A 20,263-nucleotide genomic window follows, 5' to 3' on the forward strand; every position below is an offset into this window, starting at 1 on the left:
CCACATGAGTCACGCCAACCAAGTTATTGGTTTGAGGGTTAATGGGGGAACACTGGCCAGACGAGCGAGTGCAAAATATAATCGTAGACTAGCTATTTTCCAAAAGTGGGCCAAAAAATACAGCAGGTCAAGGGATCTCTATGACCACTTAGCAAGCTTCAAACGTGTTCTAAGAGCTGAACATATAACAGAATTCCTTAAGCAATTTGAGGGGTTTGGGATAACCTTAGAAGGCAAGGCGTTGACTTGGTTCCATACCATACCTCCTAGGATCAATAACCAGTCTACCAACTTTGTCTATGAGATTTGTTGCCACTTGCTCAAAAATGGGAATCAAGCATAGTATCGTGGCACAAATCAACAACTTTAAACAAAAACAAGGAGAAACCGTGAGATATTGTATGAGTCAGATGAGACAATATATCGATAGCTGTCTCGAGTTGGAAATTCCAACCGAGGAGAAACTTGTCTTATTGTTCCTAGAAATATTACTTAACAAGGAATTGCATGCCATTTTATATAGCAAAAAACATACCATTTGGGAAGCATGCAACTTGGATGTGATTGACTTGAGTGACGATTGCCAGATTTACAATGAAGAAAGCACTTCCAAGGATGCACAAAGTGATCGAACTACATATATTGTGCTAGAATAATTAGGAAAAATCATAGCAGCTCCCGTTAATGCTATGGAGGACATGCACATGAGCGACATGATGAATAACATGCAAAGGATTCCTATGAGAGGGCCAGGGCAGGGTCCACCACAAGGACAACCTACATGACAACACCAACCATTGAAATGGTGTGCCATTAAAGGGAAATGGATGAACCATGAAATGAAAAAGTGCTATTATAAGCCCAAATATGACAAAATAGTCCAACACGTGCCAATGAGATAATAGGGACAACCCATGTATAGATATTTGCCAAACATGGCACCGGTTCAAAAACCACCTATGGCGATGGAGAGGCCACAACCCTTATTAGACCAACAATTTCCACTACTAGGAAACAATGATGTACCAGTCAAGTACATGATGTATGAAAAGCAAGTGGATGAGGAGACTCTAGTACCAATCATACCATATAATGAGGCGAGCTCTATGACAATGGGAGTAGAGGGCAAGTGATACGCTCAATCAACACATGTCACAATGGAACAAGCTTATCAGACACCACCTGATGTAACACTAGTCTATTTCATTGCGCAAGGGGCTAGAACACCCATGATGAAACCAATGCCTAAGCCAAAAATTAAGAATTTCCATAATTGCGGGGTGAATGACCATTGAATAAATGATTTTCTTGATCTAGATAAGAGTATAAAATCAATAGATCTCTATTGTGCAGGATGTGGTTGCAAGGGCGAACATTTTTTAGAGGATTGTCCTAGGAATCGAGCGAATAAAGGGAAGACAACCATAAACATAGTTCAAGTTATGCCAAGTAGCTCATTGAAAGGGGACCCACAGTTCTAATTCAGGGTAGTTACTAGGGCTCAAGATAGGAAGAATATGCAAAAAATGAAAGTGGGGTCAGCCAACCATCAAAAGAATCCAAAAAAGGATGATGCATATGATACGATCTTAGGCAGAAACAACAAAAGGATATTGAAGAGAAATTGCAAAAGAACGTAGAGCAGATGATATAGACGTTGTCCTTGGAAATCAAAGAAACCAAACCAAGATCGGAAGGCTCTGTACTTGTGGACAAAATGTACGAACCAATTTATGTAGCACTGGAAGCCTTCCAAGTGGGATTGAAAGCGGGTCATCCATTAGAAACTAAATGGAAAAATTATCCAACACCGGACATGGAAGCCGCTAAATTTGAAGTATACAAAAGTGACAGTGCAAATCACACAGTCCATGTTAGAGAAACAAAAAACTTTGTTGGAAATCATAGGAAAATCAATAGAAAATTGAAATCAAACTGAACAAAGACAAAGCACAAGATGATGACGATTTGAGAAAAACTATAGTAGACACTGATGTACCTGAACTAATAGTTCCAAATAGTGAGGAGGAGTTGGATGGAGTTCCTTTAGTTAATGAAGACTGACCAAACCACCTCTGGGACTAAGTTATGAATGCAAAAGACGAGAGTCTAACTCTGAAATCAGCTCCTATCAAAGAAGCAAGGCTAGATCAACCACCCATGGAACTAGATAAAAAATCTTTGGATGGAGACTAGGGAATTGAGCAGTCAAGCTTATCAAAAGCTTGAACGCTCCAGATGCTATCTTCATATCTTGAGGAAAATGAAGAAAAATTGTTGGTGTGTAAAATGATGAAATTGAATACACATAATCAAACTTTGGGCGTGGTAAACTTGCAGGCAATTATGTCAAGTCTTATTTAAGGCACAATCACATTGAGGGAGTTGCTTAAGTTACGACCACATCTGTGGACGGATCTGCGATTTATCATGGAAAATATGGGATTAAAGGGGATAACCCAAGAAAACTTGATGGACTTGCAACAAAAGGAAGTGCGGACTAAAATTGTCAAATCCATACCCATGAAAAAAGTTGGGAATTATTGTGAGGGGAACAAAGGAAACAAAACCCTTCCAATACTGTACAATGATGTATTGACTATGGGTGTTTTGTACAGTGGATCATACATTGCCATAGCAACAAAAGCTATTTGGGAGGCCCCGGAAAAACCATCACTTAGGCAAACATGAATGAAACTCTAATTGGCAGACGGGCATATTGAAAAACCAATGGACTTTAAAAAAAATGTGATAAGCAGCTTCTGTGGAACTGACTACCAGCACACTTTTGCCATTGTAGGTTTTGGAAAGAAACCCGATTACACAATTATCATGGGAAGAACTTTCATGAGACAGATACAATTGATCCAAGATTGGAGGAACAAGTATCTTTATTTGAAATAAGTGGGATCAATTACTCGAGTAAATTTTAAGGATTGTTCTTACAAGGATGTTTTTAGAACACCAATCCAGGAGTTGGATTTGAAAACCTCAATAAAAACTAAACTTCCATCATGGATACATAAAGACACTCCAATATAGATGTGCGGAGCTTTTGCGTTTGGTATTTTATGAAGAGAAGATTTGATACTAGACTAAGAGGTCAACGATGTTGAATACATACCCAAAATCTTTGAACCATCTGTGTGGACTCAAATTCTAGCTACCATGGATGTATGCATTAACAAATCCACACCCACAATATTTTGTGATGAGGAGGGTTATGACATAGTTCCTATCCAGATCTTGATGATTGACTAGATTGAGGAGCAACACATTTTCTCTAATCATTATTATGATGCCACAAATGATGCCACAAATGAGATGGAGGAGACACTCACAACGGAAAAACGACTTCTAAAAAAGAACACATAAGGGCAAGACTTCTAGTCAAGGGAGGAGAGAAAAGTTTTTTTGAGTTTCCAAATCAGTATCATAGGTGCCAACAGAGGTATCATAGAAATTGGAAAAATAACCTGAAAAGAAAATAGTTGAAACCAGCGATGGAGAAAAAAACTCAATTCTTGACATTGATAGATGCATCAGATTGCGTCAAGGACAAAATAACAAGGAGATATCTAGCCATAAAAACATGGATCAACGCACAAAAACTAGGAAACCCAGACAAGACCAAGGTGAAAGAACCTCCATGTCGAGACCAACCAACATCAAGGAAGTTCAAGCATTTATGGGGCCTTTTTTCTATTATCGTAGATTCATCTACATGTATGTAGTCAAAGAAAAACCCATTTATAGCCTTATTACCCAGCTTGAATGGATGGATGAATGTGAAGAGTCATTCTAGAAGCTTAAACAAGCCTTGAAATCAACACCAATATTGAAGACTCCAGACTGGAACAAAGTTTTCCATGTGCATGTCGATGCTTCAAATTTTTCTATTGGATGCAAATTAGCTCAGCCATGTGAGGGGACAATGGACTTTCCTATCTCCTATGCTAGCAGACAGTTAAACTCAGTTAAAAAGAACTACACCACCATTGAAATGGAGGGCCTTGGAATGGTGTATGCAGTTAAGAGATTTCAATACTACTTGTTAGCTAACAAGTTTTTCTTTTTTCATAGACCACCAAGCCTCACTCTATCTAATGAATAAGCCATGCAATACAGAAAGAATAGTAAGATGGTTTATCATCCTACTCAAATTTGAATTCACAGTGGTAGTAAAAAAGGGCACAACTCACCAAAGAGGAAATCACCTCTCAAGGATCACTTTGGGGGATGCACCAAAAGAGGTAGATGATGACTTACTAGATGCTTATCTGTTCTCCATGGAGATGGTCCCTAGATGGTCGGAGGACCTTGTATCTATGATGATCATAGATCAAGTAGATTCATAGATACCACTTCCTATTACACCATGATTGATTGAGCAATCGCCTCTATATCAATTGTTGGATGGAAGGCTATATCAAAGAAACAAGTATGGGATTCTATTGTTGTGCATTGGCCCCGAGAAACATGCAAACTATTTTAGTCAAGCTCATACAACGATAGTAGAACTCCATTTTGTTGAAGACCAAACCTTACAACGATTAACTTGGTTGGGGGTCTATTGGCCTATAATGAGGAAAGACATTCATGAATATGTAAACAATTTCTCTTACTGTAGCAAAAAGGTTGTCATACCTCATGTCACGTTATTCCAAATCTTTGTGACACCATAATGGAGTAGATATCTGGTAGAGTATCTAACCAATAGGATATTCCCTAAAGATATGAGTAAGAGAAGACAAAGAGAAATCAAAATAGAAGCAACCAAGTACGTGATAATTGTACAAAAACTCTATCAACGAGGAAAGGACCAACAACTTGTATTATATGCCAATAAACATGAATACCTTCCTATCTTGGAACAAGCACATGCAAGTCTGGTAGGATGTCATTTTTCTCATGAAACTATAGCTCTAGAGCTATATTGATGGATGACATTTGATGGAAAACACTGTGAATTTGTTCGACGATGTGATTCATGTCAACGATCAAAGATGTCAATAAGAATTAACAATATGTCATTGCGACCTATGATGGGAGCATGCATATTTTCTAAGTGGGTATAGAATTTGTCGGCCCAATACAACCACCAGCATGTAAGACTCATGTGAAATATATTATTGTGGCGACTGATTACTTAATCAAATGGGCTGATGCAAGATCCACTAGAAAGAATGCTGCTAGAACCACTACAACATCCCTTCATGAGTGCATATTCATGAGGTACGGACTTCCTATTGAGCTGGTAAGTGATCGAGGAACACATTTTCTCAATGAGGTGATAGAGCACTTGTTGAACAAGTTATGGTGATCCATACAAAATTGGCACCCTATCATCCGCAAGAAAATGGTCAAGCTTAACATACAAACAAGATCCTCAGCTTGATGCTAACTAGGATTGTTAACGGAAAGGAATGACTGGGAAATGCATCTTCATTTAACCTTGTGGGCTTATAGAGTGTCATTCAAAATAGATTTGAATGGAACTCCTTTCAACTTGGTCTATGGACTAGACGTGATACTACCCATGGAATTTTTATTACCCACTCTTAGAGTTGCACACAAATTGGAATGGAAGGGCCACTAGTTTTCAAAGAAACTAGATGACTTAGAGCGGCTAGATGAGTAGAGGCTAGTGTGCAAAAATGAAAAAAAAAAGTTCTTTGACTCGAATTTGTTAACAAACATCTTCAAACAAGGAAACTTGGTACTAGTTTACTCCTAAAACAACACATCCCTAACTTCAAGAAGAAAGGACATGGTTTTTTTATCATTGAGAATGTGTCGCCAAGTGGGGCTGTAAAACTAGCTACCTTAGATGGAGAGTTCATGAAAAACTAAATTAGTGGATGTTGTATTCAAAAATACCACCTACCATTGTCTAATGATCTTTTGCAAAGAATGCATGCAACAAAAGAACAGAAGCTCAAACGACAACAGATGATTGAAGAAGCACAAGAAGAGGCACACATTGAAGAGAAAGGTTGCAATGAAACCAATCCTTGAAGTTTTACTACTCAATACCCTTCAAGTTCACTATCACTAATTTGCTCAATCTTTAGCTAATGATGGAGTGGAATAAATGATGAATGGTTGGATGGATTGTATATGCAAATAACTGTGACATTAAAGAATGAATTCAAAGTGAAAGCACCAGTGGACACATGTGCATGACTCAACATTGTTAACTATTCAACATACAAAAGAGCAACAACCCAACCACTGGAATATTGTAGAGCTATAGTTAAGGGTTGTCACAAAGATTTCACATTGATGTTGGGTCTGATTAATATCAACAACTTTTTGCATGGAATTTTGTGTCCCCACACCTTCATTTTCATTCTAGATGAATATATGAACTAGGATATGGTGCTAGGAGTCCCATGGATGTGAACCTATAAAGCTGTTCAAGATTGGGATGAAAAGATTTTCGTCTTAACTCTCAAAGGTGGAAACTAAAAGTACCATTCGCTCATAGCCATGAAGAGTGGAAATCTGCTCTCAAGACCCCAAAGCTTCTAGAAACCAAGGACAACTAAATTACTATATCCACTATATCCATCCTCATAATACCGGTATACAAGGACCATGAAATTTTGGGTACCAAAACCCAACTCATCAACAATCCAAAGCAGATTTGGATACCTAAACAGCTGTTGAGCACTAAGAAAGCATCTTCATATAAACCTTCATATCAGCCACAAAGACAAAAACCAAAATCACAGTTAGCTCAATGCATTTGGAAACCCAAGAAAAAACTTGAATTCAAGATCCCCCAATAGGAGGATGAATGTCAAGAGAGATTCAAAACAAGGCCATGAGCAGTTATGTGAAAATGGGTAGCTAAACCTTGACCAAACACCATCAGGTGCAGTACCCACCTATTCCCGCACCACGGTTGTAGAATGTGCACATAGCCTTATCAAGGAATGAGCACAACTACTACAAGATTTTCCCTTCAAGAGAGTTAACCAACAGGATGCTTCACCATCAACAACCCTTGAGTATATCGTTCAAGAACCACCTCTTGCACAACATTATGTTTCCACTTGCATTGAATTCAATAGCATGGTAGGGCCAATCATGGCCATGCATAGACACGATTTCATCGCCCATGCACTACACAACCCGGGATTCATTCTGTCATCTTGGAGGACTCAGGCAAGGAGCAAGGAAGGAATTCTTAATGCGGACCCAAATGTTTGAGGCAGATTAGAAAAAGGGCAATGTTTTGAAGTGCTTGAATGTTAACGTGTTGATATTTACAACTTAATGGTAAAATGCCCTTATAAATAAATGAAACGGGGAACATGTTCTATGATAATCCCTAGGTGTGTGTATAAAGTGTAAATATCACCCAAAAAGTAAAAATATTGTAAATTTTCACTCTTTTTACATGTTTTTGGCCCAAAAAATTGATCAAAATGGAGCATGTTGGGGTATAAAGCCCAATGTGGTCGCCCAAGTAAGTGGGCGGGCCGCCAAGTATGTACACATATTCTTTTGTAGAAACCTAATAAGAACTCACTATGCTCTACACATTACAGTAGAGCGAGTTCACCATATCGTCGTGCTCTTCTTCTCGCACTTTGTCTCACGTCGCACTTCCGCTCGTACTCCTTCAACTGGTATCAGAGCTCAGATCGAGGCTCGGGGCAGCATTTGCAGGTAGCCAGAGTCACCTCCTCAAATTGGAGTGAGATTCGACAGGCGAAGACACGGCCCCAATTCCTGTGGGTAAGCCCAAAGGGCTTTGTGTTGTCAGAATTTCATTCTGAGGTCATCTCGGCCACCGTTCGGCTTCGACAAAGGTCTGCGAAGTCCATTTTCGACTACGTGGTCTCGACGGGTGCAGATCCCGACTCTGCAAATTTGGGGTTTTCGGCCTACGTCTGCAGGTGCTGAGGATATCGACACTCCCAGAGTGTTGATTTGTGGCTGTCTACACATCGGAGGACGGCTCACAGTTCTTGGAGGCGTGTCACATACGACACGGGCGCATCTACACACAGACTGTAGGCGACATCCACTAGTTCATCAGGTAGCTTGTGTTTGCTGCTTGATATTCTAGATTTCATCCTGACATTGCAGGTACTTCCACATGGGATGTATTGTCAGAGATGATGTATGTCTGTTGAGGGTTTGCTGGCTGTGAGTCACGCAGCAAACAACCGCTGCAGCGGTTACAACATACAGTGGGAAATTTGTGGATGTATGACTTTGTGGGAAGTCTATGTACTGTCAGATTTACTCCAGCCTTTGTTGAGGGTCGAGTGAGGTTTTATTGAGCTGGGGGATTCTCGAATGTTGAAATCCTTTCGGTGATACAGGTCTTGGAGCGATCCCTCAAGCACCCTTAGATAGGCAGCTAGGATGTATTGACTGTGAGTTAGACAGTTGGGATTGCATCTTTGCTTTACTGCCGTTGAGGCATTGTCGCAGTCTATGCTTACAGGACAGTGACAGGACAATTAGAGACAGGACAGGTGCAGGACAGGTTTACCCACAGCTTACAGTGTCAGAGAGACAGTGTTTTTGAGCTGTTTTTTGGTCTGTTTTTTTGGTACACCAGAGCCATTTTACAAAGAAGACTCTGCCGAAATTTATGCAGAATTTGAAGCTTTCTTGGTTCATTTGACAGGTTGATTTGGTTCATAGGTCAGTTTACAGGGGAAACTCTGCCGAATTTTTCCCAGGAAAGTAAACTACTGTGAAGCGTAGCTATGGCTGGATCACAGGACACTGCTCTTTACAATATCAAGAAGCTGGATGGAACCAATTTCCCATTGTGGAAGCAGCAGATTTGGCACATGTTGGTACAAAAGAAGCAGATAAAACCTATAAAGCTCAAGGGGATAAAACCAGAAGATATGGACGAAGATGAATGGAGCGAAATGGATGAATTGGCACTTTCTACCATTATGCTGACTTTGGCAGAAAGCGTTTACTTCAATGTAGCAGACGAGATGTCGGCTTATCAAGCATGGTTAAAACTGAGTGATCTTTATGAGAAGCAGAGTGCAGCTTCACAGGTATACTGGCTTAAGAAGCTTGTTGACTTGAAGATGAAAGAAGGGACACCTATGTCCAATCATCTGAATGAATTCAACACAATCTATAGTCAGTTGTCAGCTCAAGGTGTCAAGTTTGATGAACCTGTTAGAGCTATGTTCCTCTTGATCACATTGCCGGAAAGTTGGGACACTTTTCGCACAGCTTTGAGTAATTTTGCACCTCCAGATGGTTTGAACATAGCAGGTGTAGAAGGAAGTCTGCTTACTGAAGAAACCAATAGAAAGACAATGGACAAAGGCAAAGGAACAGCCTTAGTTGTCAGGGGAAGGACCAAAGAAAAGTACAAAGGTGGAAAAAGGAATCACTCTTGTAGCAAGTCCCGCAGTGCTAAAGGCAAGAGTGACATAGAATGCTACCATTGTGGCAAGAAGGGTCACATGAAAAGAGACTACAGAGAATGGAAAGCAAAAAAAGGCAAAGAGAAAGCTGAAGACCATGGTGAGAAGAACAAGTCCTCAGTGAAGATTCAAGAAATAAATGTGACAAACACTGTTGCAGAGGATGACAGTCTAGTGTCAGGAGACATCTACTTCTTGAAGAATACAATGGACTTAGCTCTTCTTACAGCATCTGATGGAAATGCACTGAGTGACTGGATTATAGACTCAGGGGCATCACTTCATGTGTCTCCAAACAAGGAGCGGTTTACTTCTTATGTGACCACTAAAGATCATGTTCGGCTAGGCAATGGGCAGACATGTGAGATCTTAGGTGTTGGAGATGTTCAATTGAAGTTTCAGAATGGCTCTTCTTTCACGCTGAAGAATGTGAGACATGTTCCCGCAATTACAAAGAGCTTGATCAGCACACGTTTACTTGATGATGCTGGCTACGTCACCACTTTTGGACAGAACATGTGGAAGATATCCAAGGGTTCTATGACAGTAGCACATGGAGTAAAGTCTGGAGGACTTTACATGATTTATGTATCAAATGTCTCTAAAAATGTAATCAATGTAACCGAGCAGCCGAACGTTTCTTTGTGGCATAGCCGGTTAGGACATATGTCCAAGAAGGGAATGGAAATCTTGTCTCGTTCTGGTTATTTGCCTGGCTTTTCATTTAATGATTTTGAATTCTGTGAACATTGTCTGTATGTTAAGCAAACACAGTAGCCACATAAGCATAGAAGCAGTAGAAGAGATACACAGCTGGCACTTGTTCATAGTGATTTGTGTGGACCTATGCCTAACCTATCTCTAGGGGGAGCTTCTTACTTTATGACATTTATAGATGATTACTCGAGGAAAGTATGGGTTTACTTTCTCAAGCACAAGGATGAAGCGTTTAGTGTTTTCAAAATGTTTGTGACACTTGTGGAGAATCAGAGTGGCAAGAAGCTTAAATGCTTACGCACTGACAATGGTGGAGAGTATGTTTCAAAGGCCTTTCAGGACTTTTGTGAGTCAAAAGGTATAAAACGTGAACTTACAACTCCTTACAATCCTCCTCACAATGGTGTTGCTGAGAGGATGAATAGGACCATACAAGAGAAGGTCAGAAGTATGTTGTCTAATGCACAGCTGCCAAATGGGTTTTGGGCTGAAGCTGTATCAACAGCTATTCATCTTGTAAATAGATCTCCTAGCAAGGTTTTGCAGAAGGATTTAGTGCCAGAGATGGTATGGTCAGGCAAAATGCCCTCATACAAGCATCTCAGAGTCTTTGGCTGTGAGGCATATACTCACGTTCCAAAGGAATTTAGGAACAAACTTGAGCCAAAGAGTAGAAAGTGCATCTTTCTAGGCTATGGTAATTCTGGTGAGATGGGGTACAGACTTTGGGATCCCGAATCCAGAAAGGTTGTCCGCAGCAATGATGTTCACTTTAATGAATCCAAATATCATTCTAAACCAGAGAGGGTTGAGGAGATTAGAAGAGTTGTCTTCCAAGAAGATGGACCTGCACGTGCAAGACAAAATGTCAGGGCTCAAGAGGAGCAAGGACAGGATAGAGTGCAACCACAGGTTGTGGCTGAGCCTGAGCCACCTATTGTGCGTAGATCTGGACGTGTCATGCGACCTCCTGATAGGTTTGTTCCATCTATGAACTATGTCATGTTGACTGATTGCGATGAGCCTTCATGTTACAAGGAAGCAGTGTAAATGAAGGACTCCGGGAATTGGCAATTGGCCATGCAGTCAGAGATGACAGCTCTGCATAAAAACCAGACATGGAAGCTAGTTAAATTACCACGGGGCAAAAAGGCTCTACCCTGTAAATGGGTTTACAGGTATAAGATCACCGCTCATGATAGTCAACCAAAGTACAAAGCAAGGCTTGTTGCCAAGGGCTTTAAGCAAGAACAAGGCATTGACTTTGATGAAGTTTTCTCTCCGGTGGTCAAGATGACTACATTGAGATGGTTTCTTGCATTGGTTGCCATATTAGATTTGGTGTTGAACCAAATGGATGTCAAGACAGCGTTCTTGCATGGTGATTTAGATGTGGAAATTTACATGCAGCAGCCAGAAGGGTTTGTTGAGAAAGGCAAGGAAGATTGGGTATGCCAGTTGTTAAAGAGTCTTTATGGCTTAAAACAATCACCGAGGGCATGGTACCATAAATTCCACAAGTTTATGCTTTCTCAAGGCTACAAACGTAGTGAGTTCGATCACTGTCTATATACAAAGAAGGCTAAGGATGGTAGTTGGCTGATCCTTATTTTGTATGTGGATGACATGTTGATTGCTGGCAAGCACTTGGAAGAAATTTCAACTTTGAAGTCAAAGATGGCAAAATCGTTTGACATGAAAGACATGGGTGAGGCAAGTCATATACTTGGTATGCGCATTAAGAGAGACAGATCAAAGAAGTTGATTTGGTTATCTCAAACAGAGTATATTGACAAGGTTTTGCGACGTTTCAATATGGAGAAGGGAAAGGCATTGAGTGTTCCATTGCCACCATATGTGAAACTTAGCAAACAAGATTGTCCCGTGTTTGAGGAAGAACAGGCTGAAATGGATAAGATTCCATATGCGTCTGCAGTGGGTAGTTTAATGTATGCAATGATTGCTACTCGCCCAGACATTGCATTTGCAGTGGGAGTAGTAAGTCGATACATGTCAAACCCAGGCAAGAAACATTGGGAGGCAGTGAAAGGAATATTGAGATACCTGAAAGCTACAAAGAGTATGCGTATATGCTATGGGAGTCAGAAGCTAAGTGTAAAGGGTTTTACAGACTCAGATTATGCAGGTGACTTAGACAACCGAAGGTCTACGTCAAGGTATGTCTTTACATTGGCTGGTGGAGCAGTATCATGGTGTTCTAGATTACAAGATTGTGTTTCTCAGTCTACTACAGAGGCTGAATATGTTGCAGCATCAGAGGCATGCAAAAAATCAATTTGGCTTAATCGACTAGTAACAGATTTGGGAATCAAAGAAGAGATGCCTGTGTTATATTGTGATAGTCAAAGTGCTATACAATTGGCTCGCAATCCAGTTTATCACTCAAAGACAAAGCATGTGGATGTGAAGTATCATTTCATCAGGGAAATGCTCGAGGATAAGCAACTTCAGCTTGTCAAAGTTCACACCACAGAAAATCCTGTTGATCTACTTACAAAAGGACTTCCCTCAGAGAGCTTTGTGCATTTTCGCAAGCAGTTAGGTGTAGGGTAGTACATCACTTCTCTACATCTCTTGTATATTAGCTTGTATAGTAGCTTCTCTCACACTTAAAGTACCACATTGGACTTTAAGTGGGAGGTTGTTGGGGTATAAAGCCCAATGTGGTCGCCTAATTAAGTGGGCGGGCCGCCAGGTATGTACACATATTCTTTTGTAAAAACCTAATAAGAACTCACTATGCTCTACACATTACAGTAGAGCGAGTTCACCATATCGTCGTGCTCTTCTTCTCGCACTCTCTCTCGCGTCGCACTTCCGCTCGTACTCCTTCAGAGCAATCCATAAAAAATATGGTCAAACACTAAAATTAGGTGTGCGTTTGTATTTTAAAGTTTGGAATGAAATTTTTTTGATTGATTTTGGATAATCTTGTTTAATTTTGATAATTAAGATTAATAAAAGTATTAAATAATTATATAAATAAGCAAGAATTCCAATAATGGGATCCGACTTGAAATGCCAAATCTTGAAGTTCAATGGAACAACTAGAAAAGATTTGGGGCAATTCTTATCAAATTGCTCGGTGACCACTCCGACACACTAACTGCTCTGGGAAACTTTTGGCAGAAAAGTCGTCATACAGGTGTTTGTTTTTGAAAATTTTCAATCCGGGGATACATTGTGAGGGTTATTCAACTCAATGAATAGGTATGGGATGGGGAGTGTCTGAGAAGTCCATGTATGTATAGTCCACTAGGCCAATTCCATCTTCATTTGCATTGTAGTCTTTTCTGGAAGAGCTCTAGCTATTTATTTTCGGTGCTCTTTGGTGAGCCTCTATGCACGGCCTATCAATTCCTACTCGTTCTAGCCATGAGGGGTAAGTTCCTAATCATAGCAAGAAGCATTTTGATTACTACTTGGTCCACCACAAGGGTTGTAGGGGGCACGACAACACAACATAATCTGGAAGATTTGGGGAGAACAATGCATGCACCGGCCACACCGGGCATCCAAATCACATCAGACTCAAACCATGGACATATTCCTAGTAGGTGAACACATGGATACAATCTAGGGTGCAAATACAGTCCAAAATTTTGACCTAGCATCTTCGGTGCGTGCCGAAGGTAAATGACTCATTTGGGGATCATCTTTGACCCACTGGTAGTTGGCATCACGTAGAGGGATGGTGGAGAATTCGAGGCATACTGGAGTCTTCCACATTACATGGCAAAAAGACAATATCTTCACCTCAAAGTGACATTTTTTTGCACTTTCATGCAAAATATTGACCCATTAGACCTCAAAGCTTAGGGGGGCACTCTACATACTATGCCTAACTCATATTAACTTCTAGATGGTAAACATCCACAAGTTGGTAGCCTTGAATCAAAATCTTCTTAGACAGGGGCAATCAACTTCACCAAGATCAACATCAAGTGCAAGCTAGAGAACTAGGGCCACCATCCACCTTAACTAATCTAATACACATTTTCACCCAAGTATGATCCTCATAGCCTTTACACACCTTGCATGACCCTTACACACTCACATCATGCATGCTTGGCACACCTCCCCATGTGGTCAGGTGGGCACCAACCTAGCCCCCGCCAAAACTTCAACTGGCAATAAAATGCAATCCATGGCTCCTATCTGCAATTTGAAAAGACGGGTAGGCTCCATAAATTGAGCACTACACACTTGTACCTTGACTTCCACTTGGGCCACCTGTCCCCAAATGCCCTGTCTGGCAAGAATTTGCAACACACTGAACCTTCAACCTTCAATACCTTGGGCTCCGTACCTCCGTTTGATGAGCCATCTAGACCTACCCCCTCACACTTCAAGATCTTAATTATTGAATCCATAAGCTGCACCTTACATCTCCTTCACCTGTTACTATAATTAGCCCCTTATGGAGCCTTCCTTGGCCTATAAACCGCATTAATCATACATCTCCACTGCTACCTGTTAGCCCATGATCTTCTTAGCTGCTCCAACATTTTTCCATGCTTCTGCTAGCCTGCACATATCTGTCCATGCCATCTTCTACGGTCGACACACTTTGGCTGTACCAACGTCTCTAAAGCGCACAATGTCTGATTGGGTAACTATTTGGGAAGAGGACTACAACAATGATCCGGCCCTGACTACTCCATCAAAAGGTATATCAAGGTATTCCATATTTTTAAGGCTCCCATATTGGCACGATTTACAAATACAACACCTCTTGTATCCCATGCACATATCCAAAAATGTAGCTCACACCCTGTGGGACCACATTATTGGCAAAAAGGACTCATTGGGGACAAGGGGCAACTTGAGGACCTTGAAATGTCTACTTGTGTCCTCCACTCCACGTTGAGCCCCCAATGGGAAGATTGTGCTTCCTAAACTGCCATGTATGCTAGCCAAATAAGAGCTAGATCAAGTGAAGGGTACCATTGCGTCTATTTGCACACCAAAAGGATACATGAGGTCACTAAAGGGAGCTTTCACAAAATCAAATAGAGGTGGAAGCGTTCAATTGTAGTTCCATGATTGACACAAGATGCTACAAGTAAGTCTTTCTCTCTATTCTCTCTTTTTCTCTATTGTTTATTTTTTAGGGCACATATGATTTGTGTGTATCTCTCTCTCTCACTTTCTTGTTTACTATTTTGACATTGTAGTTCATTTTTTGGGTGAGTATGTGTATATGCCAGGACAAGAAAGTGAGGGAAGCTATTTTCAAACTTGGAGAGCTGGTAAGGTATACCACAAGACTCCACTCATTTAGACTCTCAACAAGACTTTTCTATGTACACAATAATCTCAACTAGCACTTAGTGTATTCTTCTGTGTTTCCTTGTATATTTATGAGCTCCAAGGAAATTGAAATAGATGCCATCCCTGCTACTCAAATACTTGCAATGGAAACCGTGTATGCCATTAAGGGTGCATTTCCTCGATCGGTTCTTCTTAGCTAAATCCACCTCTTGGTTCACGTGGTTGAGGAGATTGCTATATGTGGAGTAGTGCATGCATGATGGATGTTCTTTTTAGAGAGGTTTTTAAAGATTATCAAAGATTTCTTGCAGTTACGGTCCCAGCTGCAAGGCATGTATGGCCAAAGGGTGGATCATGCAAGAGACATTTATTTAGATCTCAGAAGAGTTGGCACAAGTTGATCCCTCAATGCCTTGCATGTGGTCAGATGAGGAGAATGCAAGGGTGACTTTACACTTGCCAAGTGGAAAGGGGAAATGATCTAACAATGAATGGCTATGAATCTATTCAAAGTGGTCAATAACTTTTATACCATCAATGCAAAGGTTATGACCAAGTGGGCGGACTTGTGGATAGTGGCAAAGGCGAGGCGTTTGCAGGAGAGGCAAGCATGGAAACAAGCACCTGGAGGAAGGAGGGAGCATTTTCCCTAGATCTCATTAGTGCTGAGTGGATTCATGAGAGAATGACCAAAGCAAAAGCACACAGAGAAGACATCACTGACAAAGAATGGGAGTATGCACGAGGTTGTGTACCAAAGGTAGAGTACTCATATACTTAAACCATATTGTATAGTTTTTTCTTGATTTATTGATAAAATATATTTTCTTATTTTGTAGTGGCTTTCCTTTAACTCTATGTGGTCAAAGGGTTGACACTTTCGTACACTCCACATTGACGAGAGTCAGACCGCTATGGACTGTGGCATCATGGGCAAATTTGACACAGATGATGATGAAGCCACGTACTATGGGACTATTGAAAGGATACTCAAGGTTAACTTTGGAACCTTTCATACCTTCATCTTCGAGTGCAAGTGGTTTGCAAATGTGTCTAGATGGCATGCGAATAGCCCCTACATGGTGGACTCTAGTGTGCATCACACAGGGAGGTAAGCCAATTTAGTTTTTTCACACAATTGTGAGCAGGTAAGTGACTACCTTCTTTCCCCCTTATTTGCTTGTAACATTAATTATACCAATGTTACTCACTTTGAGATTCTCTTCTATAGGTCATCTATATCCCAGCAATCCACCAACCAAAACTTTGGTTCCTAGTTCTCGTAACACCTTGGGGGAGAACCATTTTTGCCACTAATGAAGTGGAGACCATCTTTGACCCTCTTCCACCTGCTACTTTGGATGAGGGGGAGACAGAGGGGGGAGAGAGTCTCACAACTGCAAGTCTTAGCGAGGATGATTGCGATGATGATAATGATGATGAGATGGAGGATGATGAAGACAACACATCCACAATTGACAATTCTAGTTCTCCTTTTATTGATTTAGGAGCCATGGGCTTAGAATTGGATGATGCTTCTTGTAGAGATCTCATTAGGAAATTTCAGAGGTCATTTGGAGGGCCATATGAAGAGAGAGAAAAATAGAGCGCGTCCAATGAGCACGAAGGCTACGTTACGTAGGAAAGTACGTGGAAAGACTCAAAAAATAGAAAAATAGCATAAAACTTTCACGAATCTAGGATTGTAGCATCGTAATTTCCTTCCTTTTACCGAGCTTTTAGGTGCTTGCATATGGTCCCACTTCTGATATTCTCTTATGGTCATTAACGTACTGGAGGGTGACCATTAAGCCCGCAAAAGATATTGGAATTCTAAAACACTTTCCCTCCATTAGAATGCTTTCAAAGTGAATCTCCCTCCACTAAAGCTTTTCTCTGAGAGCTATGGCTTCCACGTCTTCTCGCCCAAGGAGCTCCAGGTGTTTACTGTCTCTCACACCAACAACCAACAGCTGCACTTTGCCTAGAAGGCCAAGTAGTAGCATATCCTCAATTACAATATCAACTTCAATAAGTGCAGAGAACCAATGGGTTGGACAAAGGATAAACAAAGGTTCATGGGTCCTCATGCAATCAAGAAGACCCAAGAGGTCTAGTGGTATCAATGTTTACCGCTCAGCATGGAAGGCCAGAGTGTTGGATTTCAAAGTTGAAATCGGCAAAAGATCTGTAAAGGAAGTTCTTGTTCAGCATGTGTTTACCCATCCAGAGGTGATAGCAAACGGTGGAAATGTATCAGATATACATCAACCACGTTGCAATTGTAAGTACTCTTGACATGTGAACTTACTGATACTCTCATTATAACTTTTCTTATATATTTTGCAATGTTTCTCCCGCTTCTTATGAGCACTCCATTCTTCACAGCTCAATTACATTAGATTTGTCATTTTTACTTATTGATACTCTTAGTTTAACTCTTCTTATATATATTGCAGATGTTTATCCCTCTTCTTATGAGCAATGGGAGCCTGTGGAGTGCATAATAGGCCTCTTCCATGTTGTTCATGCCTACATTGGTTCTCTACAGTATTCAGGGAGGAGCAACAAAAGCGTGGCTGATGAGGGAATATTTTTTTATGACCACTTCTACCAACTCAGCTCAGGGAATAAGAATGGCATGTTGGTGAAAGTGCCTCTACCAACCGATTGGAACACTGTGGACTGGCCAGTTCCCGAGGAAACAATGGTGGAGGCAATGCGAAGTAAGCTCTACAAGGATATACAGAGGTCTCTACGTAGCTCTATTCCCACCATACTGGTTAGAATTGCAAACTTTTGTCCTGTTGCACTCTTCATAGAGTTGTTTCATAGCTACAACATCCGTGTTACGAAAACTATGTTCATGTGCAAGTCATTTCAGCAGTCATCCTGTGACAAACTTCTTGACAGTGGATGGTATGTAAAGGAAGAGATTGGTTTATGGTGCGAGGTCGCGCTTGATACTCTAGTTGTCAAGTACATGATTGCAAGCCAATCACTGTTACTCTCGTTTTGGTATATGCAATCACAAATGCTCAATGGTAAGTACATTCCTATGGACCAGGTTTCTGCAGGTTTGGAAGATAATCATGCTGTGGATGTGGAAGTGATTGATAAAGGGAATGGCCTACTGTTGGTGGTTACAATAAGGGAGCTATGCAGTCTTCAGCATTTGCGGCATGACATAATTGAAGAGTCAATGGACAGGGACCTATCAGATTTTTCATTTTTCCTAGCTGGCCGTAAGGTGATGCGACGAAGGGAAAAATATATTTTGTGCAAAGAGTTGGATGGTCCGGTTGAAGTAGTGTCAATGTAACAGATATTCTTGTGAACCCAAGTGTATACAAATGACTTTCAATACATGAAGTTTATTGAGCTCATTTGTCAATTGTGCCCTGTGAAAAAGTGTGCTTGAAATACATTTCTTTACCATGTCAAATCTCTCTCTCTCTCTCTCTCTCTCTCTCTCTCTCTCTCTCTCTCTCTCTCTCTCTCAATGTTAGACAAGACAAAGACATGATAGAAGAGTCATCTTAATTCATTAGAAAGTACAAACTCGTCCGTGAACAATGGACTGAGATACAATTTCTGTAAGTATGGAGTCAGAATGTCTTCAAGGTAAAAATCGAAGGAATGCCCCTCGAAAGAAGGTGGTGAGATAGTTGTTCCTGACGGATTTAGTTCTCCCTTTTCAGGAGTATCATCAATCAGTAGTGTATTAGTTGCATCAAAGGGTACACCGATTTGGCTAAACGGTTTGTACAAAAGAGGTAAGTGTGGTTTTTTAGGGTGGTAGTGGCCCTCAACGGTAACGCATTTTCTTTGATCATACAAAAAGGCAAAATCTGACGTGTGAGCGCCGCATACACTGCAAACTATTGTAACTAGTGGTGACAAGTTTTGCCTTTGCATTGAAAACCATATGGCAACTCTGAAGCGCGGAAGAAGAAACTAAATAAATTCCTTGGTTCCTGGACAAACCATGACTCGACAAGTTCCCATCCGAAACGTTTGCAAATCCTCAAAGGGTTCTGTGTCACCGAGAGGCACGCGCATCAGCAGCAATCCATTGACGTCCAAGATAATCAACCTCTGTAAAAGTTGACAAGTACATATAAGTAGTTAGAAGCTAAACATATTTTGCCATACTTGAATAGACATTACCGGAACAACCGTATCTATAGGTAGCAAGGGTCCATACTGGGTCTCTGTAGTGTTGATGTCGTTGTTGCTCTCCTCTGCTTTAGCTTCATCATTCACATCTTCATAGTCATCATTCACATCTTCATCAGGGGTCTCCCCCATGGCTCTTTCTGCATCATTCAAGGTTTCCTCCAAGGTCTTTTCCTCTCCCTCGGTTGACCGGCTTGCCTCATACATCCTTGCCTGATCCATATCAGTTTGCTCATCCCTAGGCCTGCTTTCCTCATCCATATCCTTTTGCTCATCTATAGGCCTGCTTTCCTCATCTTGGGTTTCATCCATAGGCTCTTTTGGCTCCTCCACTGGCTGACTTGGCTCTTTCATTGTCTCCTCTGGTTGTACACTAGCACCTTCCATATGCTCATTTGACCTTTCCTCATCCTCGGCTCTTTCATCTTCTGCTGATATGACCCCCTCGGCCCGTTGTGATTCCACTGTATCGGATGCAGGGGTTTGTCGTGGTGGCACGTCATGTATTGTTAGATCAATAGTGCGGTCATCCAAGCCGCTATCTTCAAGCTCTCTGGGGCTAGACATAGTAAGCAGGTGTTGTATTAAACTTACCCGGTATCTTTGCAAATAATCATATGTGTAGTTTTTTAAAGCACTCTGTAAAA

General features: G+C 41.0%; 1 protein-coding gene across 1 annotated transcript in view; it reads left to right on the forward strand.

The window, feature by feature from the left end:
* Positions 1 to 14,763: 14,763 nt before the first annotated feature.
* LOC147441287 (uncharacterized) overlaps positions 14,764 to 20,263 on the forward strand; it is an 11,233-nt gene continuing 5,733 nt past the window's right edge. The window contains exon 1 of the mRNA XM_086483416.1: positions 14,764 to 14,833. Coding sequence (XP_086339542.1) covers positions 14,764 to 14,833 — 70 coding nt within the window. The remainder of the gene's footprint in view (positions 14,834 to 20,263) is intronic.

This window comes from Adiantum capillus-veneris, chromosome 15 (assembly GCF_014529385.1).
Source record: "Adiantum capillus-veneris isolate H3 chromosome 15, ASM1452938v2, whole genome shotgun sequence".
Lineage (NCBI taxonomy): Eukaryota > Viridiplantae > Streptophyta > Polypodiopsida > Polypodiales > Pteridaceae > Adiantum > Adiantum capillus-veneris.